The 19862-nt window shown below is 42.6% G+C and overlaps 1 protein-coding gene across 1 annotated transcript; it reads right to left on the bottom strand.

The window, feature by feature from the left end:
- Positions 1-12566: 12566 nt before the first annotated feature.
- Positions 12567-13806, bottom strand: mt2 (metallothionein 2). The gene is made up of 3 exons (XM_072547510.1): positions 13630-13806; positions 13473-13538; positions 12567-12819 (listed from the first exon to the last, which is right to left on the bottom strand). Exons 1-3 carry the CDS (start codon positions 13658-13660, stop codon positions 12728-12730), a joined length of 189 nt encoding a protein of 62 aa, XP_072403611.1. The 5' UTR covers positions 13661-13806; the 3' UTR covers positions 12567-12727.
- Positions 13807-19862: the final 6056 nt, after the last annotated feature.

Raw genomic sequence — 19862 nt, 5'->3', positions numbered from 1 at the left:
GAGACTGTCATTTATCTTTCAACTTTCATTGCCAAGACAGGCTATTATATCACAGTTGTTTGTAAGAGTTTACAGTGTGCAAATTGTCACCAGTGTTTCCTTATAGTGATTATGTTTGAAAGGTACTGAAGTAGGGAAAGGTGCAATGTAAATACATGTTCTTTGTTTTTATTAGGATTTGCAGACTTCCTCAACGCATTACAATTCCCAATATATTCCATGCAAAATGCAATGTTACAGAGCTTATTAGACCACAAGAAGAAGAAAAGGATGACACTGTGCAGGTTAAAACAAAAGGGGAAGTTTGGTAAAAGCATAGTTAAACTGATTTCTTTGAAGTTTCTGGTGTTTTCAGGTATAGCATTCTTGGCTCAAATTGAGAGGGGCATGACTAAGTGCCTATTCCAGCATCTGATCTTATACTCGAAATTGACATTTCAGTACCCAGGGCCTCCAAGCCCTCCGTTTTTTCCTCTCCAAACGTCCCCAACAGTACCCTTCCACTGACACTCTCATTCGTTTGGCTGAACTGGTCCTCACCCTTAACAATTTCTCCTTTGAATCTTCCCACTTCCTCCAGACCAAAGGCGTAGCCATGGGCACACGTATGGGCCCCAGCTATGCCTGTCTCTTTGTTGGCTATGTAGAACAGTTGATCTTCCGTAATTACACCGGCACCACTCCCCACCTCTTCCTCCGCTACATTGATGACTGCATTGGCGCCACCTCGTGCTCCTGTGAGGAGGTTGAGCAATTCATCAACTTCACCAACACATTCCACCCTGACCTTAAATTTACCTGGACTATCTCTGACACCTCGCTCCCCTCCTGGACCTCTCCATCTCCATTAGTGACGACCGACTTGACACTGACATTTTTTACAAACCCACTGACTCCCATAGCTACCTGGATTACACCTCTTCCCACCCTATCTCTTGCAAAAATGCCATCCCGTATTCCCAATTTCTCCGCCTCCGCTGTATCTGCTCCCAGGAGGACCAGTTCCACCATAGGACACACCAGATGGCCTCCTTCTTTAGAGACCGCAATTTCCCTTCCCATGTGGTTAAAGATGCCCTCCAACGCATCTCGTCCACATCCCGCACCTCCGCCCTCAGACCCCACCCCTCCAACCGTAACAAGGACAGAACGCCCCTGGTGCTCACCTTCCACCCTACAAACCTTCGCATCAACCAAATCATCCACCGACATTTCCGCCACCTCCAAAAAGACCCCACCACCAGGGATATATTTCCCTCCCCACCCCTTTCCGCCTTCCGCAAAGACCGTTCCCTCCGTGACTACCTGGTCAGGTCCACACCCCCCTACGACCCACCCTCCCATTCTGGCACTTTCCCCTGCCACCGCAGGAACTGTAAAACCTGTGCCCACACCTCCTCCCTCACCTCTATCCAAGGCCCTAAAGGAGCCTTCCACATCCATCAAAGTTTCACCTGCACATCCACCAATATCCTTTATTGTATCCGTTGCTCCCGATGTGGTCTCCTCTACATTGGGGAGACTGGGCGCCTCCTAGCAGAGCGCTTTAGGGAACATCTCCGAGACACCCGCACCAATCAACCAAACCGCCCCATGGCCCAACATTTCAACTCCCTCTCCCACTCTGCCGAGGACATGGAGGTCCTGGGCCTCCTTCACCGCCGCTCCCTCACCACCAGACGCCTGGAGGAAGAACGCCTCATCTTCTGCCTCGGAACACTTCAACCCCAGGGCATCAATGTGGACTTCAACAGCTTCCTCATTTCCCCTTCCCCCACCTCATCCTAGTTTCAAACTTCCAGCTCACTTACTGTCTCCTTGACTTGTCCGACCTGCCTATCTTCTTTTCCACCTATCCACTCCACCCTCTTCTCTTTGACCTATCACCTTCATCTCCTCCCCCACTCACCCATTGTACTCTATGCTACTCTCTCCCCACCCCCACCCTCCTCTAGCTTATCTCTCCATGCTGCAGGCTCACTGCCTTTATTCCTGATGAAGGGCTTTTGCCCAAAACGTTGATTTCGCTGCTCGTTGGATGCTGCCTGAACTGCTGTGCTCTTCCAGCACCACTAATCCAGTATTTGACATTTCAGTGCAATGTTATTGGGGTGCTGCAACTGTCAGAGATCCCAGTCTAGATTAGAGTGGTGCTGGAAAAGCACAGCAGGTCAGGCAGCATCCGAGGAGCAGGAAAATTGATATTTCAGGCAAAAGCCCTTCATGAGGAATCCCCCTCTGTCCACGCATCAATGAATTCAATACATGTTGTGACATCAAACACTCCTTCCGCTGCCTCCGCCTCCGACCTTACCTTTTTCAATCAGGACTCCCGCCCACCTTCCGAGGACCCCTTCACCTGCCTCCAACACGTTCCTGCTCCTCAGATGCTGACTGACCTGTTGTGCTTTTCCAGCACCACTCTAATCTAGACTCTGATCTGCAGCATCTGCAGTACTCACTTTCGTCAGAGATCCCATCTTAAACCAAGTCTTTGTTTAGCTGCTCAGGGAACTATGTGAGATGAGACAGAACTATTTTAATGGAGCAGCAAGTTCTCACACATCCTGATTTATATTTCCTCCTTAATGAATATGACATGAGGAAATATATTCAATAAAAGAATATTTATGCATTTATGTAATGGCTTTCACCACCTTGAATACCAACGGTGTCTTAGCTGGTGATCCATTCTCCTCTGATACTAAGCTTTTTGCTCAAGTCCCACTCCAGTGTTCAAGCACATAAATATATGTGGATACTGATAAACTTCAAGATGGCATAGACAGAGTGATAGAGTAGGCAGCATCATGCCAGACAAAACTTAATGCAGAGAAGTGTTTATTGATACACCTTGATAAGAAATAATGAGGAGAGACAATATCAAACAATTCTAAAGGAATTTTTAGGACAGAGTCTTGGGGTTGTATGATGATGGCAGTGCACACTCATTCAGGATCCTGTACTCTACGAATAGAGGTATAGAATACAAAAGCATGGAGGTTATGATGATAAAGCTCTGATTCACCATCAACCGGAGTATTTCATAATTATGAGCACTTCAGGAAAAGTGAAACGTTAAAAAACATTGCAGTAAAGATTTATGAAAATGGTTGCAGGAATAAAGTATTTTAGTTATGTGGATGGATTGGGCAGTGATGTGTTTTGGGATATGTTAAGGTATGAAAATGTTATATTCCCCTCATTTTATCTGTTTAGTAAGAACAAAGAAGTTGGTGTGGAGGGGATTTAGGGAAAAAGCACTGGGTGAAGGAGCCCGAAAGATTACAATGGTGCAGTTGATGGAAAATGACATGAGAATGGGAGTGGAGTGAATTTTCTGTTTGGTGAGGGAAGAGGGTATTGTATAATTGGGGTAGGACAGTTTTCAACCATAACTGAGAACATTCTGTACAAATATCCATATACAGTGTGGGTAAACTCCAGAGCTTATCCAGAGTGTAGGTAAACTCCAGAGGTAAACTGTATCATGTTGCAATAATGAACACTAACAAAAATCAACAGCTCATGCAGCCTAGAAATGGTAGCATGTGATAATATTGGAACAATGTTTGATGCACTATAACAGTCCTGCTCTGGATACTTCAGAGGAGATTAACACAGCTTTCAAAAGTGGCTGACTATTTAAATTTCTATCTCTGTATACAGGCAACCTTTCATTATTTAAGTGGAGAAAAACTGCAGAAGGCTGCAACACAAAGGTCCTATTGCACGAAACAAAGAAAACTAGCTCACAGGTATGCCAGGTAACTTGGAAAGTCAATGGAATGTTGACTCTTATTTCAAGGGGGTTGGAGTATAAGAGTAAGGAAGATGTTGTGAAACTTGAAAGGGTTCAGAAAAGATTTCCAAAGATCTTGCCAGGGTAGGAGGATTTGAGCTATCGGAAGAGGTTGCATAGGCTGGGGCTGTTTTCCCTGCAGCCACAAAAGCTGAGGGGTGACCTTATAGAGGTTTACAAAATCATGAGGGGCATGGATAGGATAAATAGACAAAGTCTTTTCCCCGGGTTAGAGGAATCCAGAACTAGAGGGCATAGGTTTAGGGAGAGAGGGGAAAGACATAAAAAGAGACCCAAGGGGAAACGTTTTCATGCAGAGGGTGGTATGTGTATGGAATGAGCCATCAGAGGAAGTAAAGATTAGATTAGACTTACAGTGTGGAAACAGGCCCTTCGGCCCAACAAGTCCACACCGACCCGCCGAAGCGCAGCCCACCCATTCCCCTACATTTACGCCTTACCTAACACTATGGGCAATTTAGCATGGCCAATTCACCTGACCTGCACATCTTTGGACTGTGGGAGGAAACCGGAGCACCCGGAGGAAACCCACGCAGACACGGGGAGAATGTGCAAACTCCACACAGTCGCCTGAGGCGGGAACTGAACCCGGGTCTCTGACGCTGTGAGGCAGCAGTGCTAACCACTGTGCCACCGTGCCGCCCAAAAGTGGTGGAGACTGGTACAATTGCAACATTTAAAAGGCATCTGGATGGGTATATGAATAGGAAGGGTTTGGAGGAAAATGGGCCTGGTGCTGGCATGTGGGACTAGATTGGGTTGGGATATCTGGTCAGCATGGATAAGTTGGACTGGTGGGTCTGTTTCTGTGCTGTACATCTCTATGATTCTATGACTCTAAATCTTACTACAACTGTTCAAGATGCCGGTGAGACCACATCTGAAGTACTGTGAGCAGTTTTCATTCCCTTATTTAAGGAAAGGTATTATTTGATTGAAGACTGATCAGAGAAGGTTCACTAGGATGATTCCTTGTGTGGAGGGATTGTCTAATGAATAAAGGCTATGTAGGTTGGGACTCTACTCACTGAAATTTAGAAGAGTGAGAGATTATCTAATTTGAAACATATAGGACTCTTAAGGGGCTTGACAGGGTAAATGCTGATAGCATGTTTCCATTCATGGGAGAGTTTAAGGCCAAAGATTGTGGTCTCAGAATAAAAGGGTGCTGATTTAAGACAGATGAGGAAGAATATCTACTCTCAGAGGGCTGAGAATCTTTAGGAACTCCCTGCCACAGAGAGCTGTGGGGGCAGAGTCCTTGTGTATATTTAATATTATGATACACAGGTTTTTGATCAGTAAGGGAATCAATAGATAGAGGGAAAGGGCAAGAAAAAAGCGGACATGAGGAATGAAAGATCAGCCATGATCTTTTGAATGAAAGAACAGGCTGGAGAGGCTGAATGGTGCACTCTTGTTCCTGTTTGTTCTGATCTTTTGCCATGAATCTCATTTGTTCTTTCAGCCAAAGTAAGGACATGGTAAGGAACAAACATTTCAAAATCATTATACCTTTTCCTCAGGTTGCCGCTGATCTCTTTTCATTTAATGAACTAACCCGGTGTATTCTTTCTATGTAGGTAACCACAGTAGCCAATTTGTACAGCAAGACCCTTTCTACAGCAAGTGAAATAAATGACCAGTTAGAACTCCTCTGATTGCTGAAGAGTGTCAGTTAAAACATCTCACTGTGAATTTTTTGTTGAAAAATTCATGGGGCTCTTTTAAAAGATGTGTGGTCTTAGATTATATCTCTCACATCTTAACAGCAGCCTATATGATCAAGTACTGAAGCGAAACTTGAACTCACAAATGTCTGACTCATAGCAGACATTTCCTAATTGAGCATATAGCACAAAGGCGAAGCTAGATCAGTACATGTGGAATAAAGGGATTAAATATTATTCTGATAATGGATGATATGAAGGTTTTGAGAGGGAGGAAGCAAATGTAGAACACGGCCCTGAATCAACTGGACCTTTTTCTGTGTTGCATATTCTATGTAATTCAATATAAATGCAATAATATTCACAATATTAAATTCTTGATAAAAGCATTGGATTGGCTTATGTTTAAGTTCTCTTTCTGATTGCACATTTCTGTTTTCCTGTCATTTCAATCATATAAAATATTAACCTGATAGCCAGCTTTGAAGCTTCTATCCCAGCTCAGCATTAAAGGACCATTCACAGTTCCTCAGATATGAACATGATCCATGATTGTTTGCAGCAAAACCTGCAAAACATTCAGTTTTGGGCTGAACAGTGGTAAGTACCATTTGCATTGCACATACATGACCGTGACCATCTTTAGCTTCAACAGCACTCAAAAACTCAACACGATCCAAGACAACGCTTGATCACCATCTCATGCGTAACCCTAAATATACATCCCCTCCAATGCCAGTGCACAGTTGCAACAGTGTACTGCATGTTATCTACTAGGTGTCAACAGCTCACCATGCTTCCTTTGATAGCACCTTACAAAGTTTGCAATCTCTATCAATGACTAGAATAAGGGCAGTAGATACATTGGAACCTGCAGCTTGCCCTTCAAATTGCACAGATTTAAATTTTGATTTCAATTTTATTGTCACATGTATCAGAGTTCAGAAGTACAGAGAAAACAATGTAGAAAGTCACCATTCTCTGGCACCATCCCAGTATACTTAGGACAGGATTAAAAACATAAGCAGAAATAAAAGAAACATCCAAACGAAAAGAAAATGATCAGATCATTCCCTTGCCTCACCACCAGATAAAGCAAGTTAAAAAATCCTTCCCTCAGTCTGCAAGCACTCAGGGCTCTGAGTCCCAACACAGCAGCCAGAATGCCACCACCTTTGCCATCAGATACCCATGCCCAGCTGTTGCCTGGAGCAGTGCCACTGCTGTTGGAACCATGTTGCCATTCCTCGAAGCCATCTTGCCCCCACTGACATCGGTGTCACCGTCAGTCTGTGTTGGGCCAATCCCAGCAGTGCAGCTGTCGCTGAAGCTGCTGGGTCCAGACCTAGGCACAAACTCAACACTGGGCCTATCACACCAAACTGCTCCCACCACAGCGTCCTCACTTGGAATTATATCACTCGTCCATTTCTGCCCCCAAGTCAAAATTTTGAATAGCATTGTGGGGGTAACCACAATACAAAACTGCAGGAGTTCAAGCTGATGCTTCATTACCATCTTCTCAGATATCTTATTGATGGACAATAGGTGCTGCCTTGCCTTTCAAGAGACAGATAAAACATATCTCCCCTGAACATGACCTCACAATGGAACATTGTGTTTACTATGGTCACTAATCTCATTTCATCAGGTGTCCTCTCCCCTGCACTGTCTCCAAGTTGATAAACCCACAACCCCACACCACTCACTTCTACCACCTTCCCAAATTCCACAAACAGGACTGTCTGGGCCAACTTACTGTTTTGGTCTGCTCCTTCCCCACAGAACTCATCTCTTCCTACATTAACTTAATTTTTTTCCTCCCCCTGTCCAATCCCTTCCCCCTTAAATCCAAAATTTCTCTGACAATTTACACCAGTTTCAGAGTTTCCAGTTTGGGGGCTCCAGCTGCCCCTCTTTACTACAAAGAACAAAGAACAATCCAATATAGGGACAGACCCTTCAGCCCTCCAAGCCTGTGCTGAAACATCTTGCCCTTCCATGTTAAAACTGTCTTCACTTACAGGATTCCTACCCCTCTTATTCCCTTCATATTCATGTATTTGGACAGGTACCTCTTGAATGCTATAATTGTGTCTGCTTCCACCATTTCCTCTGGCACTCACCAATCTGTGTGTGAAAAACTAACGGTGCATATCTCTTTTAAAATCCAACTCCCCTTGCACCTTAAACCTGTGTCCTCCAGTAATTGACTCCTCCACTCTGGGAAAAAGCCTTATACTTCCCATTCTATCTGTGTCATTCACAACCTTATAAACTTCTAATAGGTCACCCCTCAACCTTGAGCGTTCCAGTGACAACAAACCCAGTCTATCCAACCTTTCTTCATAGCTAAACTACCCCCATACCAGGCAACATGCTGGTAAAAAGTTATGTACCCTCTCTAAGGCATCTACATACTTCTCATAGTGTGGTGATCAGACGGTATGCAATATTCCAAGTGTGGCCTAATTAAAGTTTTATAAGGTCGCAGCATAACTTGCCTATCCTTATACTGAATGCCCCTTCCAATCAAGGCAAGCATGCCATAGACTTTTTTCACTACCTTATTGACCTGAGATGCCACCTTCAGTGATCTGTGGACCTAACCACCCAGATCCCTCTGCATATCAATACTCCTAAGGGTTTTGCCATTTGTTGTATAATTTCCACCTGCACTTGACCTTCCCTTTACCCATCCATCCCCCTTTAGGAAGGTCTCAAGACTCTAATGTTTGTTGGAAAAAAGGCCTGAACTGTCCCCATCCTCCATGACCCTCCCTTGCCTGGTTGAGCTCGGCCTTACCCTGAACAATTTCTCTTTCAAGTCCTCTTACTGTCTTCAGGTCAAAGGGGTGGCCTTTGCTGCCCTCATGGGCCCCAGTTATGTTTGTCTTTTTGTGGGGTATGTGGAACATTTCTTGTTCCAGTCCTATTTCAAACCTCCACTCACAACGTTTTCTCTGCCATATCGATGATATCATCTGTGCTGCTTCCCTCTCTTGTCCGGAATTAGGTAAGTTAATCAATTTCACTTCTAATTTCTACTCTGCACTCACCTTCACCTGGTCCATTTTGGACTCCTCCCTTCCTTTCCTCAACATCGCTGTTTCCATTTCTGAGGATGGGCAGGCCACCAATATCCACTACAAACCTGCAAACTCCCACAGGTACCTTGACTATACATCCTCACACCCTGTGTCCTGTAAATACTCTGTTCCACTCTCCCAGTTCCTCTGTCTTTGTCCCATCTGTTCCAGTGAAGCCAACTTTGACAGGAGAGTCTCTGAAATGTCCACATGCTTCCTCAACTGCGGATTCCCCAGCAACATAATTAACAGGACCCTCAGCTGGGTGTGACCCAGCTCTCGCCCACTCTCTTCCTGCCCACAACAGTGATGGGGTCCCTCTTGTCCTCACCTACTATCCCACTAGCATCCACATTCACAGGACCATTAACCTCCATTTCTGCCACCTTTAGCAGGATGCTACCACCAGACGCACATTGCCCTCACCTCCCCTGTCAGCTTTCTGCAAGGACCATTCTCTCTGGGTCTACTCTGGTCTACTTCTTCTTCATTCACAGCACTGCCCACCCTTCCCACAGCCTCATGGCACCTTTCCTTTAAATGCAGAAGGTGTAACAATTGCCTGCTTACTTCTCTCCTCCATATCCAAGGAGCCAAACACAACTTCCAGGTGAAACAATGCTTTACCTGCAATTCACACAATCTAGTCTACTGCATTGCTGCTTACAATATAGTCTCCTTTACACTGGGGAAACGAAGGGTAGACTGGCTGACAGCTTCACTGGACACCTACGTTCAGTCCACAAAAAAGACCCTGACCTTCAGTTGCCTGTCATTTCAACACACCACCCTGTTCCCTGGCCAACATCTCTGTCTCAGGCTTGCTGCAGTGCTCCATGGATGCTCAGCACAAGCTGGAAGAACAGTATCTCATTTTCCACTTGGGGACCCTGCAGCCTTCAGGACTCACTACTGAGTTAAACAAGTTTTGAGTTTTTGATGGGAGCACCCTCTCCCGTATCCTTACCCCAACCCCCACAAATCAGGCTTTGTTATCACATGGCCTGCTATTAAACACAAACAATTGTTAGTCACTAACTGTCTGCATTAACAGCTATTCATCTTCCTAGCCAGATCATTATCCACTCCTTTGTCTGTCCAACTGTTCTCTCTCTTTGGATTCTATCTCGACCTATTGTTTACTCCTTGCTTTCTACCCCCTAACCTATCTTCTGCATAAAAAGTACAACTTCTTCCTAGCTACCATCATTCTGAGGAAGGGTGACTGAACCCAAATTCTCTCCACAGATGCTGCCACACCTGTTGAGCTTTTCCAGAAATTTCTGTTTTTGTTGTTCTGGATAAAATATATGCTCACTCAGCTAAGTGTAAAAGATTGCATGACACCATTTCACCAAAGGGAAAAGGAGTTGTCTCATCTATCCTGGCCAATATTTATCCCTCAACTAACAGCTACTGACAGATTATGTAGTAATTATCACTTTGCTGTTTACATTCAAATTGGCTTTTGCTTTCCCCGCCCCAGATGACAATAGTGACTGTGTTTCAACAAGAATTTAATTGCCTATAAATCACTTTGAAATATCCTGAAGCCCTGAAAGGCACTTATAAATACAAGTTATTATTTCTCAACAAATGCTGATTGGTTGAAGTCAGCTGCCAAGATTTCAAAAACATCTCTTAACCTGCATTTAATTAGTGTTCTTCCATTTCAGTACTGATTTACCACAACACATGATCAGACTCGTGACTGATATTCTGTTCCCCATTGTGTAATTACAGACAGGTACTCAGTGCTACCTACACTTGAGGCTTTGTGCCAGTAATTCCAAGTACTCGATGCATTAGAAACTACTTTTGAAAATTGTAAGGATATTGTCCCACCCCCACAAAATTTAGTACAAGTTGTTCTTTTATCAGTATAACAAAGAAATAATTGCCAAAGAGTTATTCATTTTATGAGTGAATAGACGATTTGAAAGGCCTTTACATTGTAGTAAAGATAATGACATTTTACAAACCCCTCAGTGCAGAGCTCAAACTCAAACTCCAAGACTACATCAGCTTTTTGCAGCACTCCCTTTGGGAAGCAATTTATATTTCATGTGTTTCCCCTCCCTCCGCAAACCCCCTCCCCCCCCCAACCCCCCATCCCGACAATGGGGTGGTACAGCACAATCAGCCAGCAAACATTCCCAAATTAGTTTAGAATAGGGACCATTCATACAAAATCCCTGATTCCTGCCCATTAAATAATCCTCTGTCCATGCTAATATGCTATCCATTCATTGAGCCCTTATCATGCCTACTAATGTTTTGCATAGCACCTCATTGATTGCCTTTTGGAAATCCAGGCATATTATATTTACTGGATCTCCTTTATCTCTTGTTACATCCTGAAAATAACTCACAGGAATTTTCCTTTTATCAACCTGTCTTGGCTTATTCTAATCTATAGTTGACTAAGTGCATAAGGTAATAATAAGTTCCATCATTTTCCTAACAACTAATATCTGGTTAACTGGCCTGTAGTTCATTGTGTTTCATTTCCTTTCTTTCCTGAGATGTGTAACATTTACTGACTTCCAATCTGATTTGAAATTCCCATACCTAAGAAGTTCTGAAAGATTATAGTTAGTACAGTCACTATTTTTACTGTTATTGCTTTTAGAATCTCAGGGCTTTATCATATCTTAGTTCCCTTTATTTCTTCAAAACTGGTTTCTCTGCTGATATCATCTTAATTTCCTTTTTAGCTGCTAGTTTACCTTCTACTTCAAACAAGCAACATAAAATAGCTAGATGGGAAATGCTCACTTTATCAGATTCCTTCTGAAATTTAGGAGTCTCTTCACCTGAGTTCTTGGTTCTTCAGGTGGCTACAATAGGGAAAAGAAGCAAACATACATCCTCTCCAGGAATTTGACTTTGCAAAGCAGTGTGGTAAAAGTGTAACTTTTTTTTTGAATAGGTTCAACCCAAACACTTGCATGATGCAGGACTCAATGCTGTCCAGGCTGTTTTCAGGAACAGACCCAGTCAAACATCACCTGCAGTTGGGGGAACAGGAACGGAGTGAAATACATTATTTGATCTGTCCCAAACGTGTTGGTCTTTCAGAGTTGTTGATGACTCTGGGTAACAGACTGACACATTCCAAGGATCAGAACCTCATACTGGGTTAACACAGAATAAAACTTGGAGCATCTACTGTAAAGGCTCAATGGGAAAGTGTCTCTGTGGAAATCCCTCTCATTAGAGAACTGGAGTTGGATGCAGTTGAAACCTCTGTAAAACCCCTCTGGATATATGTTTGACATGTAATTAATATTGTAAATATTGATGTAATTTTGAATATACAAATGTGCAAGAACATGAATTGGCTTGTACATGTTGGATAAAAGACTTGGCAACTGATGGCTCCACATTCAATTACTGTACCATGCATGTCCCTTGATAATAGAACTTCAGTACAATATTGTAACTGCCCAATTTTTAAAAGCAGTATGTAACTACAGTACTATATTAGCTGATCTCCCTTGCTGCATTCAGAGATGGGCAGGATGTTAGTTGCTAAACTGGGTTGTTCATCTAAAAACTCATCTGGTGAAGAGAAAGAACCTAAAACAGGGTGAGGTCAACTATAAAATGATTCTTACAATTGCCTAACTCCTGCTCAGAAAAACTTAGAGAACATTTCATTCTTTAAAGTGAGTGATCCTTTCCAAACTTGATCAGATTTTTTGACAGAAGTCCCTGTTCTTAAATAAAGTTATTAGTGAAGTAAATTGAAGTGGGGAATTCTTTAGCTTCTTCTGACCAAGGAACAGCGCTCGGAAAGCTTGTGATTTCAAATAATCCTGTTCGACTAAAACTTAGTGTGGTGTGATTCCTATTTTTGCTGTAGCACTATGGTGGGAATTTGAATGAAAATGTTGTCTTAAAGTGTCAATTTTGCGACCAGCGGAGCATCTTAGCAGTGTTAATGTTGCTCCCAGCACAAACCAACCATCCAAAAGGTGATTATTTTGCAAACAGATTTTATTAATCAGATGCCATTCAACATAAAACAAAGTAAAAAAAAGTATTAGCAATTACTCCTTTACATATGATTGAGTCACACAAAAAGGATTAAAAACAAGTCGTTCACATCATAAAATTAAAAGAGTCCACGTTGAAGATTTTCACTGACAGCAGCTACATTTGTCGCTGGCTCCTTTGCACACACAACCCTGAGCACATTTGCTGCAGCCAGCTGGACAACATGCGCAGCAGCCTGGATGGAGAAGGAGAGAGAGAGAGAGAGGGATGAAGGCCGAACATTCAACGTCCACATTTCCACAGTCGCACACAGAGACGGCAGCGACCCATCAGCCCCTGACTGTGAATGCAATGGGGAACCCGCTAGCCGCTACTGGACAAACATATGGATTATCCAGAAACAATTCAATGATAAACCGACCACGACCAACATTATGGGAAAACAGTTTTTTTTAAAACAAAAGTAGATTCAATTGCATGAAATTATCCCCTCCAAAGATAAAACATTAGCATTCCCAAAGACAATTCCTCCCACAGAACTAGACTTCCGGAGTCAGTGAATAATTCAATAACAAAAAGTACAGCAGAAACAAAAACAGAAGTTGCTGGAAAAGCTCTGCAGGTCTGGCAGCATCAGCGATGGGAAATCAAAGTTAATGTTTTGGGTTCGGTGACGCGTCCTGAGGAAGGGTCTGGTTGCTAGACCTGCTGAGCTTTTCCAGCAACTTCTGTTTTTGCTTCTGATTTACAGCATCCGCAGTTCTGTCGGTTTTTATAAAGCATAGCAGACGCTGGAGAGTTGAAAAGAAAACACTACGCTGGAGAAATTCAACAGGTCTGGAAGGTGGAGAGTTGTTTGTGTTTTTTTTTGTTTCAGTCAATACTTACTCTTCTTGCACGATGTACACTTGCAGTCTTTACATTTACAATTGTCCCCGCAGTTACAAGTGTCTCCTGTTAATGTAAAAAAAAGAGAATTACAAACTACAAATGACAGAGAAACAGAAACGCAAGGCAGTCTCTACCATGAGATTCCATCATTTACCCAGGTTACACGTGCAAGGAGTGTCAGACATCCTGTCAGCTTGCTCTGGTGCTGTTTCTTGTTGCTGTTGTCTAACGATGCCCCTCTCTTCAGTCCCAGCTGTTGAATCACGGCGAGTGCTTGCTGCTCTATATTTATAGAGTGACAGGCGAGCTCTAAGACCGAGTGCAAACTGAAAACCCAGCGCAAAGCTGGGGCGGTGATGCACACGGTGTCAACTTGGGCGCTGTGTGCAAAACATAAGCAGAGCGTACAGCCAAGCAATGAAGGGGGAGGAGAGAGATAGAGCAGCCTGGGATCGGTTTATTACAGCCGGTAGCCTTGGTGATTGACCTTCGATTAACTGTGCTTCCAACTTTCAGTTACACTGTTTCTGCAGCCGCTATTGCAAACTGTGCAGTCAGCAGTACTACAGTTTAGAAACTGCCCCGTATACCTATATCATAGATACATATTTAACAAACGAAGACGGTCAAAGCACCTGAAGGGATAGGAGGCATCCACGGGGGAGGGGGGTGATTCTACATCTTAGTGGGCCATAGGCATTCCCCCACCCATTCTGAAAAGGAGATCCCTCTCCCTTTCCAACTCTCTCATTGTTGGTCCCTCTTTTTTCAGTGTCATCAGCTGCAACTTTGTATCGCTATTTATTATCAACTGATGTGCTCGAGTGAGTGAGATGTTCATCCAGGCGCTTCCCAATCCCATGTGATTGAGAGTTGGTTCTCTTCTCAACAAGCCGCTCTGGAGAGTAGGTTTCATACTCGCTGGGCTTTGCCCGATATCCCATACTGCCCGTCAGTGCTGCTGCTGCACACGACCCAGCCTGAGGCCACACCCCGAGTTTTCAGTCCGAGCGCAGCGCCAGCCCTTTCCACACGGGACTGTGCTCACAATGGGAACTTCCAACAACCAGAGAAACACACTGAACAAAAACAGGAATGTTTTCAGAACAGTCCCGTGACTCACTGATACTCGATGTACTCCCCCCCCCCCCCCCACCTCATCGGAAACATGACTATAGCTGGTTGGTTTGTTTTCAACATGAGACGGAACATTGCAACGTGTCACGATGTCACAAAGCCCGAACAAAATGTACCCAATTCTGAGGGAGGGAAGGAGGATGCTTTTTTCTCCGGGGGCAAGCATCTAGAATGAGAGAACACCGTTGGAAGGGAAGGGGCTCTCCCATTTTATGACAGAGAAATGTCTTCTTTCGCCGTCGTTTAAGTCTTTCGAGTTGTCTCTCAGAGCACTGAAGTCTGTCTCACGGAAAGGTTGAGTTTTACAGATTTTAAATTGGCGAGGTGATCGGGGCAGGCACAATAACCATGAGTGTGTGTTTGGGTGAGGGGGAGGGGATGGTCAGGTTTGATGGGCTGAATACTCCTCGCTCTGTTTCTCTTAAACTGATCCACAGATCAAAGGCGGGTGGGGGAAGGGGGAGTAGTGTACTGTAGCATATGTGCTTGACTGGAACAGGCCTGTTACTTTAGTGTGGTAAAAACAATGAATGCAGATGCTGGAAACCAGATTCTGGATTAGTGGTGCTGGAAAAGCACAGCAGTTCAGGCAGCATCCAAGGAGCTTTGAAATCGACGTTTCGGGCAAAAGCCGTTCATCAAGAATAAAGGCAGAGAACCTGAAGCGTGGAGAGATAAAAGTGTTAAATCCCATTGCAATATATGACGTTTCAGCATAAAGGTACCTGTCTCCACCTTCAGTGGCTCTCTATTGTAAAATTATTTAGATGTTTTCAATCTGTCATTTATGTGTATGTAATATAAAATAACACCAGTAAACATTGTGCTGAGACTATGTGAGTCTGATCTTGTGGCTGTGTAAATAATTATTGTTGTTAATAAAATTCAAGACTTCTGTCTCAACAACAGCCTGGTTTATATATTTGGACTGATATACAGAAAACCACAAAATACGTTGGAGGGAAAGAACATTTATTCCAATTTGCCTCAGTCCATCTCAACGTTAAAAAAATATTCACTGCAAATCTTGTCACCCAAAGGCATCAGCCTGTTTCCATTTTAAATTGTTAACTAAGCAAAAGAAAAGATTTAAAAACATTTGCACCCTTTGCAATCACTGCACCCACCAATCCCTACATACATACACACACAGCCCCAGACCTGTAATCTTGTTTCATCAAATATATTAATGTACATTTTTGGGAGCTCCCAGGATATATTCTTCAGAAAATTCATGTAATTAGATTAGATTAGATTCCCTACAGTACGGAAACAGGCCCTTCGTGTTATCATTTTATTCGACTTACACTTTAGATACTCTTAGTTGACAATTGATACATTTGTAATTCAGAAATATTACATATAGGAAAGAATAAGGGGCATTTGTGTTTCTTTGTTATGAGCAGTATCAACTAAATCTTTAAAATAATGGTTAATCCTCTCCTTCAAAGATGCTATAATGCCTTGGAAAGTACACCACCCTTAAACCTGTCTAGTTTATAGAAACAGGGAGAAAGTGAGGACTGCAGATGCTGGAGGTCAGAGTCGAGACTGTGGTGCTGGAAAAGCACAGCAGGTCAGGCAGCATCCGAGGAGCAGGCTATGCTTTTCCAGCACCACATTTTCGATTCTAGGTTACAGAAGGAGTCTCCCCCATAATCCCTCAGTCCTCATGATTTTTCACTTCTATTCTCTCAATCCTGTTTAGAGGTACAACCCCAAATTATTATTCAGAGACAATTCCCACCATGCCCCATATTCAGAGCCTTTCCCTCAAACCCCATCTCCTGTTCAGAGATATGGTCTAGACATTCATGTCTCCAGAAGGGATTCCTCTGGATGTCAGGTGAGCAGACTGCCTGCCTGGGAAAGAAATTAAACAAGGTCCTTTAGAGTTTGTGTGCCTTCAAGGTTCTGGTGCTGATTTTAATTTCTCCTTCCTAAAGGAGGGTTCAACAATCCAGATATGTCAGTTTTTCCACCCACTACCAAGTCCCCTCACACCCATCCTGCCCCCTCCATTAATATCAGAGCAACATGTCTATCAATAGAAGATTGGAATTGATTCAATGTTTCATGCAAGCATTGGCCGTAAAGTCAAAGGATCACTACAGCGCGAAAGGAGGTCATTTGGGTCAAGTCCAGAGCTGTAACTGAGTCAGTGAAGTTCACAGTGTTCCAGAGCTTTCTGGGTCATTACTCAGACCTGAAAGATTAGACTTGTTGCCGGAACTTGGGATTTTTCCGTTGGTTTTGAAAAATCCTGGTTGTGGGTGATCAAGAAGTGGGATTGTTATTAATTCTTTAAGCAGGCCAGGTGTCTGCTCATAATTGAATGTATTCCATACGTTCTTTACAATCCCCAAGTCTTTGCTTTTATCAAGTTCTGTGAATTTAGAGGCCACCTACTTGTGTGGAACTAGGAGCTGTTAAGTGTGGCTATGAACTTCCCTATACTCAGTCACTCACTTGACCAGTTTTAAATGTTGGATGAAGACAGACCTGGGTTTTCCCATGGTGCCTTGCCACTTTCAATTTAATGATCTGTCAGCAATGATGTCAAGGTTCATATGTGAGCATAAAGCTTTGGGAGAAGGTAAGGGAAAGAATCCAGAACTCAAAGCAGTCTGTAGAGAGGGCAACAGAAATCAAACAGAGAAACAAACAAGTTTTTAAAACTGAAAGATAAATATCAGAGGTAAAGTGTACAATATTTAAAGACGAATTTAAACTTCCATAGAGAATTGACTCCTGATAATATTGTTTGATAATGTACAAAGTTAAAAATCACACAAAACCAGGATACAGTCCAACAGGTTTATTTGGAAGCACTAACTTTTGGAGTGCTGCTCCTTCATCAGGTGGTTGTGGAGTATAAGATCATAAAACTCAGAATTTATAGCAAACGTTTACGGTGTGATGTAACTGAAATTATATATTGAAAAGGACCTGGATTGTTTGTTAAGTCTCTCATCTTTTAGAATGACCATGTTGGTTTGATAATGTAGATGATAAAGAGGAAGACTACTTTAGGAATGTGTGCTTGCTAATTGGTATAACTCCACTTTCCAATGGCTATTGAGAAGATATCCTGGGACAGCTAAATCAATGAAAGTCTCAATAGACATAGGAAAGAGGAAAGTGAAGGAGATACATGCTTGACCACACACAGGATTTATGAATAGGTTTAGGATGAAATGGTTTTTCACTGTGAATGTGGCAAAGAGAGCTACTAAAGTCTGGGAATCAAATTCTTAAAATGTACTAGAGACCTAGTTGACAATGAACTCTGGGATGTGTTAGTTTTAAATGTAAATGAGGTCAGTAGCAAAACAAAATTTCAGGAGAACCCAACATTAGAAAGTGCACCTCTGCTAATGGATCATGGTCTAGTGCTTGATTCAAGGATAGTGTCTTCTGTTTTTGGAATCAAAATATTTTAAATGCCAGGAAATGGCCATCACTGACAAGGGAGAATTTAGTCATTACTCTTGACATTCAAAGGCATTACCATCACTGAATCCCACATTGATCAACATTCTGGGGGTTACCTACATTACAAATTGTTCCCTTCTATCTCTATCCTACAACCCTCTGAAAAAGCTATACGATCCAAATTTTAGTTTTCAGTTTTATTTGCAAAAAATTGGTAACTGTGCCTTCAGCTGACAAATCCTTATACAGTACTCCCAAGTTCCCTTGTAAATCTCCTTTAAAAACTGCTGAATGGCTAATTATCTCAATGAGCCTTTTGTCACCTTACCTGTGGCTAGGTACGAAAGTTTGTTTAGCCGTGGTCACGTGAAATGCTTTGGAATATCCTACTTTGCTAAAGGTGCTATATAAATGCAAGTTATTGTTTTTCTATTCAACTGAAATGTACAATCTAGGTTGCGGCTGTGGGAGGCAATGGATGAGTCTGCAGTAATAATCTTCAAATCCTCTCTGGCCACAGATGAGATATCAGTGGACTGGAAGACTGATAATGATGTTCCATTAATAGAAAAAGAAAGAAAATATAGACCAGAAATTATAAGCAAGTGTAACTTCAATGGTGGGAAAGTTATTAGAAAGAATTCTGAAGAACAGGATATATCTGCTTTTAGAGAGACAGGGATTAAGCATGTTAAGGGATGCTCATGTTTGAGAAAGTTGGTTGAATTGTTTGGGAAGGTAACCAAGACTAATGATAAGCATGGTGTATTTGATGGGGTTTACACTGAATCCAGCAAAGCTTTTGATCAGGTCCCTCATGCTAGACTGGTCAAAAAAGTAAAAGGCCATAGGATCTAAGGCAAAGTAGTGCATTGGATCAAAAACTGGTTTGAAGGCAGGAAGCAGATAGTGACAGTAAGGAATATTTTTCCAAAGGAATTTTGTTGTTTCACACTGTTATTTAAGGTGTACATTAATGATTTGGAATTAATTATGATCAAAAAAATTGCAGATGACATGAAAATTGGTTCAGTAGTAAATAGTTTGGATATTTCTAAACTATAGAAGAATATCAAGACTAGTCAGCTGGACAGAGCAGTGACAAATGGAATTCAAATTCAAAAAGTGTAAGGTAACACATTTGGGGAGGGCTAAACAAGTCGAAGGGTATCAGAATGAATGGTAGGATGCTGGAAAGTTGTGAAGATCATACGGACCTTGGTGTGTATGTCCTCAGATCCCTGAAGGTAGATAAGGTGGTTAAGGAGGCATATAGGATACCTACCTATATTAGCCATAATATAGAATACAAGAGCAGGGTGGTGCAAATGTAAAGATTGCTGGTTGGGCCACAGTTACATCACATAATGCAATACAGCATGCAGTCTAGTCACCATATTATAGGAAGGGTGTGATTGCACAGGGGATTTACCAAGAGAAAAATGGAAAGATCTGCAGATGCTGTAAATCAGAAACAAAAACAGAATTACTAGAAAAGCTTGCAGGTCTGGTAACATCTGTGAAGAGAAATCAGAGTTATTGTTTTGGGTCCAATGACCCTGCCTGAATTCTGATTTCTCTTCACAGATGCTACCAGATCTGCTGAGCTTTTCCAGTAACCTCTGTTTCAGATTTACTGGGATGTTGCTTAGGCTACGGGGTTTGAACCATGAGGAAAGATTTTTTGGACTGGGCTTGTTTTCCTTGGTGTAGCAAAGGTTGAGAAGAGACTTGACGAAAGTGTATAAGATTATGAGGGGCATAGATAGGGTGGTCAGGAGACAGTTAACTGGGGGCACAGATGTAAGGTAAGAG

This window comes from Chiloscyllium punctatum, chromosome 26 (assembly GCF_047496795.1).
Source record: "Chiloscyllium punctatum isolate Juve2018m chromosome 26, sChiPun1.3, whole genome shotgun sequence".
Classification (NCBI taxonomy): domain Eukaryota; kingdom Metazoa; phylum Chordata; class Chondrichthyes; order Orectolobiformes; family Hemiscylliidae; genus Chiloscyllium; species Chiloscyllium punctatum.
Note: the sequence above shows the minus strand (reverse complement) of the source record. Positions and strands in the feature narration are given on the sequence as shown.